The sequence below is a fragment of the Morus notabilis genome, unplaced genomic scaffold (genome assembly GCF_000414095.1).
Source record: "Morus notabilis unplaced genomic scaffold, ASM41409v2 Scaffold637, whole genome shotgun sequence".
Taxonomy (NCBI): domain Eukaryota; kingdom Viridiplantae; phylum Streptophyta; class Magnoliopsida; order Rosales; family Moraceae; genus Morus; species Morus notabilis.
This window is the reverse complement of record NW_010362898.1, coordinates 379,633-394,992: the sequence shown is the minus strand read 5'-3', so window position 1 is coordinate 394,992 and position 15,360 is coordinate 379,633. Positions and strand designations below refer to the sequence as shown.

The following is a 15,360-nucleotide window of genomic DNA, read 5'->3' as shown; positions in this document are numbered from 1 at the left end:
AATTATTTTCTCTCTTTCCCATCATGTCAAATGCCTTTTGAGGAAATTTTTATTACATTTTATTCGCCCTCTTCTTACTTAATTTTGCTAGTAATTCTTACTTAATTATAACTTATCGATGCATATTTGTTTCCATTCTTATACCAAACATAAGAGGAGAAGAAAGTTTCTTTCTTTCTTTCTTTTTTGGTCTTTTCTCTTCTGTGGTTCCCCACCACTTTTATGAGAGAAATTTTTTCCCATCATAACCGTTGAAAGATTAGAGTAAGCGGTTGAATGATTGACATAATTCTCTTATATTGAGTCGTAACAGTTACTATTTTAAGAACTAAAAGTCATTTTTAAGTATATGATAATAAACGACTGTCATGCACTACTCTAAACAAATGTTCATGTATTATCATATGTGCCTGTCAAAAAAGAACATGACAGATGTATTCATTCACGATAATATTTTTTAAGATTAAAAAAGACAATCGGTTACAATAAAATGACTGATATTAACAATAAACGATAGTAGTTTATTGATGTGCATTTTAATATTATTCATATAATTAATCATGACATATGTGCATGATTTCCCTAGCAATTGACACCTTCAACTTATAAATCTTTACAATTAAGGTCCAATTGAAAATGTCATTTGCTTTTTTGACGAATCTAATCACATAACGCCGACATGAGAATCTGTTGAGGGTAATGAATGTCATTTCTCATTCTATTTGTTCGGTAATGATGTCAAAGTCATCTAATGTGTCCGAATATATTCAGTTGTGACAAACAACTCTTAATTTTCAAGGGTTATTGTCATCAACAAACGCTCAAATGGTGAGAAATGACGTTCATTGTCCTCAACAAATGTTCACGTATGTGACACATGTTCAGAATCGTTAAAATAGAAAAAACAGACATTATTTTCAATTGGTCCTTATTGCAAAGATTTTTAAGTTAAAAGGCTCGTTGCTAAGAAAAAAAGAATGGGGAGTAAGTTGCCAAATCTAAAAAATTAAGGGAGTGTTTGTAAAAAAATCTATAAAAAAGGAGACGAAAGTTGAGAAGTCTTTGAGTTATAGGTTGTGTTTGGTTCCCGTTTAAATTGCGATGATTTGGTTTGAATTGTAGGATTTGAATTGTACTTATTTGAACTGACTTTTAACTAGTGTTTAATTATGCAAATAAATTGTAATTTAAATTGAGAATAAAATCTGAATTGTGTTTGGATAGAGTGTTGAAAATTGTCATTAGAGTTTTATAATAAATCTTATAAAATCTCATCGTAAAAGACATTTTAATATGCAATATGGATGTGCATTTGTTCATCTTTTCATTATGAATACACTGAAAAAAATAATCATATTAATCATAATTAAAATGAAAAATTATGACATTTTTAAATGTAAAATTGAAGAGAGAAAAAGTAGAAAAGAAATCGTTTTCACTGTAAAACTACCATTAGAATTGTTGAATTTAAGGGGATTGGGGTTAATGATTTGAATGATCTTCATCTAATTCTATAACAAAAATGACAACCATTACGGCCTCGTTTATTTCACCGATTCAAGTTTTCAGTTTTATATTTTTACAGTAAAAAGTTCTCAGAAAATATCATATTTAACTTTTTTTATTACAGTGAAAATCTCTTAAAAATATCACATCTCAATTCAAATTAAAAACTTAAATCTGCGAAATGAACGAGGTTTACAATTGAATTTTTGCTTCCGAACCAAACAGGGCAATTCTTTTTAAAAAAAATAAAAATAAAAATTTGTCCTTTTATTAGAGGAGATAAAAATTTGTCTTTATCATATGTTTATTATAGCCACTTGTTCCGATAATAGCAGGCATTATTTATTATTAATTTTTTTTTAGAATAATAAAAACAAGCATTGACGTCACTGACCTCGTTATTATCTCCAAAAGACGACTTTATAAATAAAAAATAAGGGAGAGACTACGTAGTCCTTTTGACGTTACCCATAACGTAAATTTTTTTAAGCCGTTGGATTAGATTGTGTGGTTTTAATTTGAGTTGTTAAACACATCTAGCCTGCACTCATCCACACCAAATAACACCACCAAATCAATCTGACTTTGCAACTCCGTTTCTCTCTCCTTGCACCTCCGATGCTCCAAATGCCTATCTCCTCCATTTTTTCCGTCCTCTGCAACTTGCGACGAGATTCAAACGACATTAAAAAAAAAAATCTCCAGAGCAAGACTTTCCCTTCAACGTTCCATCTCCCATCAAATTATATGAGGAACAAAAATTTTTGGACTTGAAATTATAATAACAAAAAACAGTGAAGAAAGCCATATTTACATACATAAATCCACATAATTTCTTCAAACAAGTGTACCCATTACAAATTTCTCAACCTGGGTTCAGATAAAAAAAAAAATTCTCATCCTGGGTTTCTCTCAATAACACAAACCCAAAACCCCATTTCAATTTCAGATCTTGAAGAAAACGATTTGTCCTCGCCTTCCTCGTCGCACGAGCCGAATCGACAAGTCTTCCCTCCGACAGCGCACAAAACCGTTCTTCTTTTGACAGCGGCGTGAACCCAACCGCTTTGGTGGCGCGAACCCACCTTCCATCGGTGGCGATGCGACCTCCTACTCCCCTATCGGCGCGAGCTTTCCGCCGCCATCCCCAAATCTCTCTTCTTCCTGTGTTTTTTGGTTTCAATACAAACCTTTTCAACCAAAAACAATATCAACCACCCCGACAGAGGAGAGGCAAAAATTTCGGAAAGAAAAAAAAAAAACAGAGAGGTGTCATCGACTATTTACAAAGTTAATATAAGCCATCTCCAGCAAGTTAGGCAAGCTAGGCTGCAGATTGAAAAAAAAAAAAAAAAAAAATTCCTCTTCAAAGCTTCAAACGAGATTTCCTGAATTAAAAAAAAAATTAAAAAAATAAAGATATTAAGGAAACTAGTATGGGCCCCAGTGTCAATTTTGAGTTAGAAAAACATGAGGGGTCGTTTAGTTCGTTAATTTAAATTTTTAATTTGAGTTGAGATGTGAGTTTATGTAAGAATTTTTTATTATAGTAAAAAAATTAAATATGATTATTTGTGAGAACTTTTTACTATAACAAAACTTAAATTCTAAACTCGAATCAGAAAAATGAACGGGCCTAACTTTTTCCAAAAAATAAATGATCTAACAAAAAATAAAATACAAAAAAAAACCCAAATCTACCAAACTTGCCGTGTCAACCGAGAGTTTGACAACTCATTTCTACACGCGTCATGCTTTCATTGGTTAAAATGGTGTTGCCGTAACTGAATCACATATCTCCTTATCATATAAATGGAGCCCCAAACGCAACCCTAATTCCTCATTTTCATAGTACGCAAGTTTATTTTGGTTGTGAATCAAACGAATCCAAGCAAAAAAATTCTTCAAGGTAACGAATTTTTCTCTATTTTCGCTCTTTCCTTTGATTTTATGCTTTCTTTCTTTTCGTTCGGTGAACAATTTAGGTATAAGAAGCGAAATTGTGCTCTGTTTGATCATCTTTTCGTTTCTGTTTGAACGAACTTGCCGATTGGGATCTTTTGCTTTATTCTAATGATTCTAAAGCTGCAGATCTGATCATTCTTATGGGAAATTTAACTCGTGTGTACGAGATTTTTTTTTTCTGACACATGATATGGAATTGTAAAATTTAAGTCGTTTTGATTTTTTTTTTGTCGATTCCTGTTGATCTGACCTTTTCCTTCAGCAAAAGAATGAATCTTTGATTTTTGTTTGGTCGAGTTATTATTCTTTTTTGCTGCAATTATGATCATGTCGAAGTTTGGTCGAGTTATTTTGATCTGATCTTTTTGGTTCGGCAAAAAATGGATCTTTGATTTTCTTTCTTTCTTTTTTTTATCTGACCTTTTTCCTGCGACGAAAAAATGAATCGATGGTTTAATATTGTAGTTTCGTTGATATTATTTTGTTTAATTTTTTTGATACGCATCTTTTAAAAAAAAAAAAAAATTATCTGAAGGTTGTTTTCTTGAAACGATAGAATCTTATCTGATTGACGATACTATTTGGTTTTGATTTGATTTCGTTGATGCTGTGTGGGACTTTTGGGAAAAGAATATACAATTTGTTTATTGATTAACCAATTCTATGTCGAAAATATAGGGGGATTTGATACCGTTTTATAATAACCAATTAAACCGATAAAATTCCTTTTGAAAATAAAGTGATCAAATATCTCTCTTTGATGTGTTTTTTATGTTTTTTTTTTTTCGTTTTGTATGAATTTCTTGGTAGATTTTGGTTATAAATTTTTTTTATTATTTATCATTGATTGATGCAAAATTCTTCATTTTTTTTGGGCTAAATTTCTGGGTAGGCCTTTGTTCTAAGTTATGTTATCATTCATTATTGATAGATGCAAATCTTCGTGAAAACCCTCACCGGAAAGACCATCACTCTCGAGGTCGAGAGCTCAGACACCATTGACAACGTCAAAGCTAAAATCCAGGACAAGGAGGGAATCCCCCCGGATCAACAAAGGTTGATCTTCGCTGGAAAGCAGCTTGAGGACGGCCGTACTCTTGCTGACTACAACATCCAAAAAGAGTCTACCCTCCACTTGGTCCTCCGTCTCCGTGGCGGTATGCAGATCTTCGTAAAGACCCTCACCGGAAAGACCATAACCCTTGAGGTTGAAAGCTCTGACACAATTGACAATGTCAAGGCTAAGATCCAGGACAAGGAAGGCATCCCACCGGACCAGCAGAGGCTGATCTTTGCGGGAAAGCAGCTGGAGGACGGCCGCACTCTGGCCGACTACAACATCCAAAAGGAATCGACTCTCCACCTGGTCCTCCGTCTCCGTGGTGGTATGCAAATCTTCGTTAAGACACTCACTGGAAAGACTATAACCCTTGAGGTCGAAAGTTCCGATACGATTGACAATGTCAAGGCTAAGATCCAAGACAAGGAAGGCATCCCGCCAGACCAGCAGAGGCTCATTTTCGCTGGAAAGCAGCTTGAGGACGGAAGGACTCTTGCGGATTATAACATCCAGAAGGAGTCAACCCTCCACTTGGTCCTCCGTCTCCGTGGTGGCATGCAGATTTTTGTTAAGACCCTTACGGGAAAGACCATCACCCTGGAAGTCGAAAGCTCTGACACGATTGACAATGTAAAGGCCAAGATTCAGGATAAGGAGGGCATCCCACCAGACCAGCAGAGGCTCATCTTTGCGGGGAAGCAGCTTGAGGATGGAAGGACCCTTGCTGACTACAACATTCAAAAGGAGTCCACCCTCCACTTGGTCCTCCGTCTCCGTGGTGGAATGCAGATTTTTGTCAAGACCCTTACAGGGAAGACCATCACCCTTGAAGTGGAGAGCTCAGACACGATTGATAATGTGAAGGCAAAGATTCAAGACAAGGAGGGCATCCCACCAGACCAGCAGAGGCTGATTTTCGCAGGGAAGCAGCTTGAGGATGGTAGGACCCTTGCTGATTACAACATTCAAAAGGAGTCCACCCTTCACCTTGTCCTTCGTCTCCGTGGTGGAATGCAGATTTTCGTTAAGACCCTTACAGGGAAGACCATCACCCTCGAAGTGGAGAGCTCGGACACAATTGATAATGTGAAGGCAAAGATTCAAGACAAGGAGGGCATTCCCCCAGATCAGCAGAGGCTGATTTTCGCCGGGAAGCAACTCGAAGATGGTAGGACCCTCGCAGATTACAACATCCAGAAGGAATCAACCCTTCACCTTGTGCTGCGTCTGAGGGGTGGAATGCAGATCTTTGTCAAGACCTTGACTGGGAAGACCATCACTTTGGAGGTCGAGAGCTCGGACACTATTGATAATGTCAAGGCGAAGATTCAGGACAAGGAGGGCATCCCGCCTGACCAGCAGAGGCTGATCTTTGCAGGGAAGCAGCTGGACGATGGAAGGACTTTGGCTGATTACAACATTCAGAAGGAGTCCACCCTTCACCTTGTTCTCCGTCTCCGTGGTGGCTTTTAAGGACTTCCTTTTGGGATGTTTGTGTTTATGGCTTTGTGGTTGTGTTTCTGGTCCTTAAGAAATATTAGTATAATGTGTGAACTCGGTTTCTCGTGGTTTTAGTTGGCCCTTATGAGACCTGTGATTGAACTGGTGTTATTTCCCCTTTCAATCGAAGGTTAGTATTTTCTTTCGGTGTTATTTCTTTTGGTGCAGGTGGGTACTAATATCGATCATGGCTCTTAGAAGGTTTAAGCCATTATATATGATTATATATGATGGCTAACTGGCTTAAGTTTCTGCTTTCTGTTTGCATAATACGTGATCTATTATCAATATGACCATTAAAAATGGTAAGTTCGATTAGTAGACATGACCTCGGTGCTTTTCACATTGGATTCAATTCAATTAGGAAGTCAAAACATTTTGAAACGTTTTACTTTATTGTGATAAAAAAAAAAAAAAAATTGAATACAATTTCAGTTTGTCCTGAAGAGAGCTTTTTGTTTAGTAAGAAATTTGGGAATAAATTTACTAAAGCAGGACTAGTTCAGATCTTAGGCTGCTTAACTGACTCCCTGCTGTTATCTACGCAGAGCCTTGGAGGTCTGCTTAGGTTCTGTTTTGTGAATCAAGTCTCTTAAGGCCCCATTTCGAGTTGAGTACTTAGTACTTAAATTAAAAAGTAAATTCACGTGAGAAGAAAATGTTAAATTTAAATTTTTTATGAGAGAAAATATTACAAAAAACGTGAGTTGTGATTCGAAATAAGCTAAATGAACAGGAATCTCGCTAGTTCTGAAATTGTTGAGTAAATCATCCCTGGGAGAGTTTCTCTGGTTTCTTTATCTGATGCCTGTTACATAGGTATTCTTTTATTAAGTAGTGCTTAGTATTGAAAAGCTGAAAAGCGAGAAAGACAACTGGGGGAGGATTACCCCAACTGGGGAATCCAGAGAAAAACAAGGGGGATCAAGTCCACAGAGACAACTCCCTCGGAATTAGAAAAGGATGCCCAATATGCAACATTGTAGGCGGCAAAATTACAAGTTTTAGAACTAAACTACCGCTATTATTGGATACTTGTGTTGATTATAAGGTCTCATTAAGTTTGCAGATTTAAATTTTTAATTTAAATTGAGGTGTGAGTTTATGTGAGAATTTTTAATTGTAATAAAAAAAGTTTTTTTGTGAGAGTTTTTAATTATAGTAAAATTATAATTAAAAATTTAAATCGGTGAAACGAACGAGATTTAAATACGCAACTGTCAGATTTTGAAGCCTTTTTCATGGTACAACTGCAGTAGGGGCCAGACTTTTCATATATGTTTGAACGATAGAATCTAGATACAGAAGTATGAACTGAGTTCACAATATGGTAAAATTCGCAATATCTTGTTCTCTTCATTCCTTGCAAAGTTTTTGTCATTTGTGTAATTCTATTTGTGTGGCTATTACTTAGTTGGGCTTCCTTTTCCTGCTTTGAGAATTTTGTGGCTATTACTCTTTATTCTATGGTATAAGTCGCTTACTGCTCCACAACAGCTCCACTTATCCTTTTGGTTTGAGAAAATCCTGGCAGCAACGTTTAACTATATAAATAAGAATTAAATATTAAAAATAATAAGTAAGCTATCAAAATTTAATATAAAGGCAATTACAAGAAAGAAGAAGACGACAACGACGATAATAATAATAATAAGACACATAAGACAGTAGAATTGAAACATGGGTTTACCTGACAAGTGTTTATTGAAATTATTGTCTGCTATGTCAACCATTCATACGCCCACCGTGTAACCAAAGAGCAATAATTGTATATCCATGAATAGAATACTATTTCATCTTCATCCAATGAAACCCCACAAAATATATATATATATATATATATCAAACAAAAGTCAGGATAGGAGTGAATCTTGTGGCTGTTTGTTCTTCGATTAGTCAATTTCATGTACACATCCCAAAACAAAGCACTCAACCTTTTAGTTACATCAAATAATTCATCACACCAATGATTCATGGTCAAGATCATATTTCATCAACATCAACTTTAACGAAAATGGTGAGAAAATTCCATTTATATTTACATTTCTGCTAAAAGAAAATAGAATTATGATCAACTTATAAGCAATTAATTTTTCCCCCCTCAAGCCAAAAGCGAACCTCCGAAGAAAATAATACAAATTTTGTAAGTAATTAGTAGGCTCGTGTTGTCAAAGAAAACATATGCTGTGAAATGTCAGAAACAATGGAACAAAAAAGAGAGAAACGTAACCGCGTTCAAAGAGTCACTTTCTACGAACAACGTTATAGAGATGTTTTACCGACCACGTCTTTCATTAATCAAAAACATTGTTTAAAGATAAATACAAAGACTTTACAGAGTAAGGGCCACGTCTTTGTGTGTGTCCCAAGTGAAAAACGCATATTATCCCCCACAGAAAGCAATTTCAAGCACATTGATAGACCCTCTCACCTAATTACCGATTTAAAGAGATTTCTTCATATCTTGCTCTCCAACACTGGAAACTTCCTGAATGCAAACAACTTTCTTGTTGGCTTATCCTATAAGCTTGTCTTTTACCTTGCCAGGAAATATCCGAAATTCATTTATTTATCATATCAATTATATAATTATTGAGCATTCTTATCTGTCTCATTTAACTCGCTGACGGGTTAATTTTTTATTAATTGAAATACCTTTTTTTTTAAAAAAAAAAAAACTGAGATTCACAGACACAGATCAAATTTAGAGCGGTAGGTTTTGAGTAAGAATAAGATTACGTGGCATTGTCCAAAATTATTGTGTACTTGGCCTTGGAAGAGAATACAAAAACCGTGGTTAGAACTTAGTAACATGTGTAATATAAGAACAAATGTATCCTATTTGTTCAAATCTGAGGCCGCATAGTCACACTCAGGCCTTTCATAGGATATATGCCTTACCACAAATGACAAAGGCAATAATATATATCAACTACCTGTCAACTATTGGTTGAAACCATGTGAGCTCCTACCCAACTACCATTCTCTTCTTCTTTTTTATCGCCGTCTTTAAATATTCTCTCAACAGTATCTTTACCAAAGCGTTTATACATATATATATATATATATATACACACACATTATATTTTATATATCCTTTAGATGTATAGATAAGATACTTACAGTACTTCTTCTGCATCTAACAGCAATCGCCCCCAATTGGCTCTTCACTAAAGAATTTGTTCTATATGGCTAAATCCGAACACTCTTCTTCAGACGACAATTTCGCATTCTCTCAAGGTGCTTAATTTACGCAGTTCTTATTTATCTTCTCTTTCCAAAAAAGTTAAAAGCCTTTTCCTTTAATGAGTTCAATTAAGATATGTGGGGGCTTTTGAATACTACTTTTGCTTGTTTTCCTCCAAGTGGAAGTCATTATTTCTGTAAGGTTTTGTTCCCATTTAAACCGTTCTGCTTTTTGTTCATTGCATTTAAAAAAGTTCAGTATAACCAGGATTATTTGTACTCGTGCATCTTTCTAATTAAAAACCTCTCTTTTTACAGCATGCTTTTGAAAGAGTAGAGACCAACTTATTGCATATTTTAGCATCCTTTTTTTTTTTTTTTTTTGTTAATTTGGGTCATCTGTACGTAACCAGAGGAAACCAGTGAGGAATCAAAGCTTGAACTTGAATTCTCCGAAGATGAGGAAACACTGATCATCAGGATGTATAATCTGGTTGGAGAGAGGTTAGTTTCTTCTCATTCTTTGCTAATCCCTCTTAATTAATCTCTTCTGAGCCTTAACAAAACGAACAATCTTGTGTAGGTGGTCTCTAATTGCTGGGAGAATCCCGGGAAGAACCGCAGAGGAAATCGAAAAGTATTGGATGTCTAGGTACTCAACAAGTGAATGAGACGCCGCATTTGGTTTAGGAGCAGAAATTCCTTTAGACAAAATTAGGAAAAAAGATTATCCATCTGTTAAACCAATTTCATCTTCATGTCCCTGTACTTGCCAATGATGATGTTCTATATTTTAGGACAATGTTTGATGTTTGGGCTTAAATTCAATGTTGATGTACTTGTTACCAATGTTACTGAAGTAGAATTTACTAATGTACGCTTGGGAAGTTATTTATCTGTGTTTAAATCTGATACTCCTAGTTTATAAAGCAAAATATTGAGACAGGATGATCTCAGGCTTTGACCATACCATTTGGTTTTATGGGCAGCCAAAGGGCAGATAAGATAATAGGACAATATGAATATGAGTCATCTGTGCAAAGACAAATCAACGTAAGACGGGAAAATGTTGAAACGGGTCAAATCTTCTTTCTTTGTGTTCCGGATAAAGATATGGAGGGCTCGAACGTGATGAGTTTCCTTTCCTCTGTTTATTTTATTTTAAGTGACAATCTAGAATGATGAGTTTCCTCTCCTCTACTTATTTATTTCTCTTTGATTAATTGTAAGTGACAATCTAGAAACTTGTTGACTATAAGGAATCTGAGAGGAGAATACAGCCACTTAAAAAAAAAAAAAAAAAAAAAAAAAAAAAAAAAAAAAAAAAAAGAACGTTACAAAATTATCGGCTGAGAAGTGGGGCCAATATTACTTGCAGTCTGGATAAAACTACCATGCTCTCCCTTATATAAAAGAGAAAAGAGATTCAAATTAGCCGTCAAATTTTTGATATCCTAAATGATATCTAATAAATCACATATACTATGTTATTTAATAGACTCAAATATCGAAGCGTGAAAAAGTCAATTAAAAAGAAATATAAGTTTTTAAATAATGTATCATGATGTGATTTGTTAGACACGATTTTAAATATTAAAATTGAATATGTGAGTTGAATCTATAAAAAAGATTCTCTCTATTTCTCTAATTTTAATTTGGGGAAAGAAACTGCTTGAAGACATCACTAGTTATCACTAGTTGACCTCAAGGCATGGACTAAATCACAAATTCTAGATTCATAATATCCGTGATTCAAACCTAAGGAAATTATTTGAACTATAAAAAGAACATAATAAAACCTCATGCTTAAGAATATCCCCTACCAATCCATCCAGAAGGTGGGACACTTTAGGGAAAAGAAAGAACTAAGAAGATACTCAAACGCTGAGCAAAAATAAAAATAAAAAAAAATAATTAAAAAAAATCCCCAACTAATCCATCTAGATGGTGGGACTGTGTCCCCATCAATTTCTAGAAATCAAATTCTCGACTGAAGATTGAATTTTCTCCGGAGATATTCATCCAAGTTTTGCTTGTATTTTTCTTACAAGTCTTATTTTATTTTGGGTGACAACATGTTCTGCTTTCACATCAAACAGATGATGCCAAAATGAGTAGGCCACTAACCCAAACGCTACAGCCAGTGATCACACATCAACAGTAACTACAAAAGATACTTAGGCTGAATATTGGTTCAGTTACGCGTACAACACATAAAACTAAAGTAAATGAAGCCTGACATACGCTTCCGTTCTGTGAAAAACTAATCACAAAGAAAATAAACTGAATCACTGGCGAAATGAAAAGAAAATCTCAAAGTACGCAGAATGGAAGCAAAAGAAACATTTTGCAAGTATACTGGAGATGCATCGACAGAAAGAAATTTCGTGCCTGAATAGATATAGTTAAACCTATTACCACGGAAATACTTAGGGAGAGGAAGAAAAAGCGATCTATTATCAAAGAAAGAAACCACCAGATAAGTGTATATGTTCAAAGGTGAATGCGCATAACTGGATTACATATGAGGCATTCCGGTTATGGACAAGGACCAATTATACAGTAAGGACAACGCCCTTAAGAGTTATCAAATCTAATAGAGAATGTCAACAAACATCAGGTATGCGTTATACATTGCTTTGTTTGTAAAACTTCGTATCAAGTACTTGTTTACCACACATCGCACAAACACCTGCAGAACACCATCGCTGTCATAATTGCTAGTGTCGAACATAAAATTTCTGAAAAGAAAGAATGACTACCAAGAACACCTAAACAGCATGATGATGTCGTACCTTTGCTGTAAGCACAGGTGTGACAGTATTTAGCATCCTGGTGAACTTGCTGCTTGCAAATTATGCACTTGGTATTTCCATAAGGAGTCCACCTGAAAACAAAGGGTACGTCAACAAAGTTTACAAAACAAATAAAAGAAAAGATAAAATGTTGTGTAAGGACTAACTCAACCAATTGACACAGGAAATTTGAGTCTATTTCAGCACACACCGACAAATATTGGGCAACCCAATCAAATACCTATCTAACTAGTTGGACTTGGAGACATTAGAAGTATTAACCTACCTTCACTTATACTACACAAATCACTAACAAAAATCACACAAAAACCTGTGTAAAACCAAAATACTAGAACTTGGAACCTCTGCTAAAACATCTAGCCCGAATCGTCACCATGAAAATAAGATGCAACCCAACATGTTTAGACTTCCTTTAATCTATTCCCATTTATTGTTCTAATTAAAAACTGCCTGATAATTTAGCCATACATCCACAGACACAGCCCTAGCAATCATGTAAAGAGTAGCGCAATGAATTGAGACAGGGAATTTGAGTCCATTACGGCAAAGATTAACAGATAATGGGCAGACTCATTAAATACCCATCTATTGAAATAATACTTGCATCTTTAATCTACCTTCTTTTACCTCATAACTTATTTGCAAAAGTCGGAAAACCTGAATTAAAGCCCAAATATATGAATTATTCACTCATCCTATGTTCAGTAACATGTTAACCAAAGAATATTACTAAGGGAAAAACAATCAAGTCCCAATCTTCACCCACGTAAATGAGATTCAATTCAACGAGATTAAACTCGCTTCAGTCTAAGATAATAATCTATAGTTTCCATAAAACATAAAAAATTTTCAACATTACTAACAGAAATTCAAGCCGAAGAAAGTTGTAAAAGATTCTAGACATATATAATCAACTGGAAAACCAAAAAGTTGAATAAAATTAATCAAAAAAAAAAGTCGCAACCTTTTCTTCTTGGAGAGAAGCTTGTTCTCGTTGATCTTACGGCCACCACCATCAGTGGTGTTGCTGGCCCCTTCTTTCCACTTATCTGGAACTATCACCTTCGAAAGCTTCTTCTCACCTGCGTATCATAACAAAGCGAAATTGTAGATGAAATTGATCAAATTAGTAGAAGCAAAAGAGCAATTGAGAACAGAAAGATTCGCAATCGAAGAGGAGGAAGAGAAACACTTACACTTCTCGCACACCATTGTCCGTCGTCGTTTGCTCTCTGCGCTTTCCTCTGTAAATCGGAGCCCTAATCAGAACCCTTGACTCGATCTCGATGTTTTACTGGGTCAGAAAAAAGAATGTTCAAAATAGTGGGGTCTTGTTTAAGTATACGACTAATTTGGATTTTTGCTAGCTTTTTTTTTTTTAGGGCTTGTTCTATTTAAATTCAACCTTTTTTTTCATATAATTTAAGTTCTTAATTTGAGTTGTGAAATAAATATTTATTCTTATTTTTCTGTTACCTCACTTTATTTTCTGTTTCGTTTAAGTTCTTTCAAGTAGTTTTAGATTTTATGGTTACTTTTTAATTTTTATGTCGCTTTCTTCTCTTTTCAATCGTTTGTGTTTCAGTTGTCATTTTTTGTCGTTTGATTTTTATGTGTCATTTGATTTTTTCGAGCTGGGTTGACGCGACCAATCTTGAAAGAGAGAGGGTCCTCCTATCTCTAAGCCAAAATGTTTAGGGTCAGCCCTCCCTCCCCAGAATTTTATAAGGAATTTTTTAAACATAAATAGTAGAAAATAGGTCAATATGAAAAGTTTAAGGAAGTATATAGGCCAACTTTTAGTTATATAAATTAATAGGCCATAACTTGTCAAGTTATGGTTCATGACTAGATAAGTTATGGATAAACTTGTCAAGTTATGGTTCATAGCCAGACAAGTTATGAACAAAAACCGTGATTTATGGACAATAACTTGTCAAGTTATTATTCATAACCAGACAAGTTATGGACAAAAACAGTAATTCGGCCTATTTATTAACTTATGTAAACTATTGGCCTATTAATTTTAATTCATATCAAGTCTTAGCCTATTTCCCTCTTTCTCCCTTTTTAAAAAAAAATTAAAATATGATGTTTGGGTTGGGCCAGCTCAACTTTAAAGGAGAGAAGGTCGGCTCAGCTCTAAGCCCAAAAAATTTAGGACTAAATCGGACTAGGCTTAGTTCAATAGTGATGGGTCTCAGACAGGCTTGTTTAGCCCGGTCAAAACTTGCAGCTCTATTGTGATCATTTAATTTTAGATTATTTTCATAAATGCCCCCTGAACTGTGTATCTTGTTTCAAAATGCTCCCTAATTTATAAAAACTGTTCAAAACACCCATTGATTTATAGAAAATAGATCAAATTGCTCATTTCTTCTACTTCCGTCTACTTCCGTCTATACTACTAACAAAATTGCTAACGTGGCTCATCATTAAGCATTAATCAAATTTTTTAAATTCTAAGTAAACCCAAAAAATGATTAAAAGTATTAAAAAATAATAGAAAAGAAATAAACGACGAACCTCAATCTCAGCCCTCCAAAATCCTAACCTCTAATCCCCAAATCTTCAAACTATTGGAGCCCAATCGGCGATCCCTTTAGCCTCGTTCATTTCACCGATTTGAGTTTTTAATTTTAGGTTTTTACAGTAAAAAGCTCTCAGAAAATGTCACATCTAACTTTTTCTGCTACAGTGAAAAGCTCTCAGAAAATATCACATCTCAGCTCAAATTGATAACTTGAATCCGCGAAGTGAACGAGGCCAAAATGTCTCGAGTCTGACCAAATCAACAACGTACAAGAGGGCTTATCCACCCAAACTCCTCAACCAAACAACGACAATGATGATCTCTTATTAGCTACCTCTGCTGTAACCCTTCTCTCCTCCGTCGCCTTTCACCCATCGCAGACCCCATCTCAAGGAAGACAAATGACGGCGAGAATGCAGATGCTCAGGTCTGAGAAATCCTCCTCGACGTCCTTGAAACCCCACAACGTTCAAGATTTGCTCCCACCCATCTTGCAATCCACCTACAACCGATTGAATCTCTAGGAAATCCTCTTCGGCGTCCTTTAAACCCAAGACTCTGTCGCTACGTTGTTGCCCACCCCGCAAGCTCTCCGCCACGTCGACCCTCTCAAGAACCCATCCAAATCACATCACGAGCCAACTGACCCCGTCGCGAATACACGTCAGCAAGCCAGCCCTCATTGCCGTAGTCACGCCGGACCAAATCCGATGACGATATCTAGAAGGTGATTTTTTAAGAAGTTCGCGCGAGAGAGAAGAGGAAGAGAGAGACACACACATAGAGAGAGAGAG

The 15,360-nt window shown here is 35.4% G+C and overlaps 3 protein-coding genes across 4 annotated transcripts; 2 read left to right on the top strand and 1 right to left on the bottom strand.

Moving 5' to 3' along the window:
* The first annotated feature begins 3,319 nt into the window (after positions 1-3,319).
* Positions 3,320-6,283, top strand: LOC21412234 (polyubiquitin). The gene is made up of 2 exons (XM_024168949.1): positions 3,320-3,415; positions 4,403-6,283. The coding sequence occupies exon 2, from the start codon at positions 4,403-4,405 to the stop codon at positions 6,002-6,004; it is 1,602 nt and encodes a 533-aa protein (XP_024024717.1). The 5' UTR covers positions 3,320-3,415; the 3' UTR covers positions 6,005-6,283.
* A 2,576-nt stretch (positions 6,284-8,859) lies between these two features.
* Positions 8,860-10,124, top strand: LOC112092520 (MYB-like transcription factor ETC1). Of its 2 annotated transcripts, XM_024168951.1 has the most exons (4): positions 8,860-8,991; positions 9,178-9,271; positions 9,631-9,721; positions 9,801-10,124. In XM_024168951.1, exons 2-4 carry the CDS (start codon positions 9,220-9,222, stop codon positions 9,886-9,888), a joined length of 231 nt encoding a protein of 76 aa, XP_024024719.1. In that variant the 5' UTR covers positions 8,860-8,991; positions 9,178-9,219; the 3' UTR covers positions 9,889-10,124. The 2 variants fall into 2 exon arrangements, with proteins under 2 accessions (XP_024024719.1, XP_024024718.1); XM_024168950.1 differs by lacking the exon at positions 8,860-8,991 and having other exon boundaries at positions 9,011-9,271.
* A 1,522-nt stretch (positions 10,125-11,646) lies between these two features.
* On the bottom strand, positions 11,647-13,376 carry LOC21396096 (cysteine-rich PDZ-binding protein). The gene is made up of 4 exons (XM_024168947.1): positions 13,230-13,376; positions 12,998-13,115; positions 12,013-12,104; positions 11,647-11,909 (listed from the first exon to the last, which is right to left on the bottom strand). Exons 1-4 carry the CDS (start codon positions 13,243-13,245, stop codon positions 11,845-11,847), a joined length of 291 nt encoding a protein of 96 aa, XP_024024715.1. The 5' UTR covers positions 13,246-13,376; the 3' UTR covers positions 11,647-11,844.
* Between the last annotated feature and the right edge of the window lie 1,984 nt (positions 13,377-15,360).

Excerpts from the sequence above, each read along its gene's own strand:
- LOC21396096 (XM_024168947.1), bottom strand. Across the intron at positions 12,105-12,997 it reads CTTCTCTCCAAGAAGAAAAG|GTGGACTCCTTATGGAAATA; the intron begins GTTGCGACTTTT and ends CTTTGTTTTCAG. Across the intron at positions 11,910-12,012 it reads CACCTGTGCTTACAGCAAAG|GTGTTTGTGCGATGTGTGGT; the intron begins GTACGACATCAT and ends GGTGTTCTGCAG.
- LOC112092520 (XM_024168951.1), top strand. The coding sequence starts at position 9,220 with ATGGCTAAATCCGAACACTCTTCTTCAGACGACAATTTCGCATTCTCT. Across the intron at positions 9,272-9,630 it reads CAATTTCGCATTCTCTCAAG|AGGAAACCAGTGAGGAATCA; the intron begins GTGCTTAATTTA and ends GTACGTAACCAG. Across the intron at positions 9,722-9,800 it reads TATAATCTGGTTGGAGAGAG|GTGGTCTCTAATTGCTGGGA; the intron begins GTTAGTTTCTTC and ends AATCTTGTGTAG.
- LOC21412234 (XM_024168949.1), top strand. The coding sequence starts at position 4,403 with ATGCAAATCTTCGTGAAAACCCTCACCGGAAAGACCATCACTCTCGAG.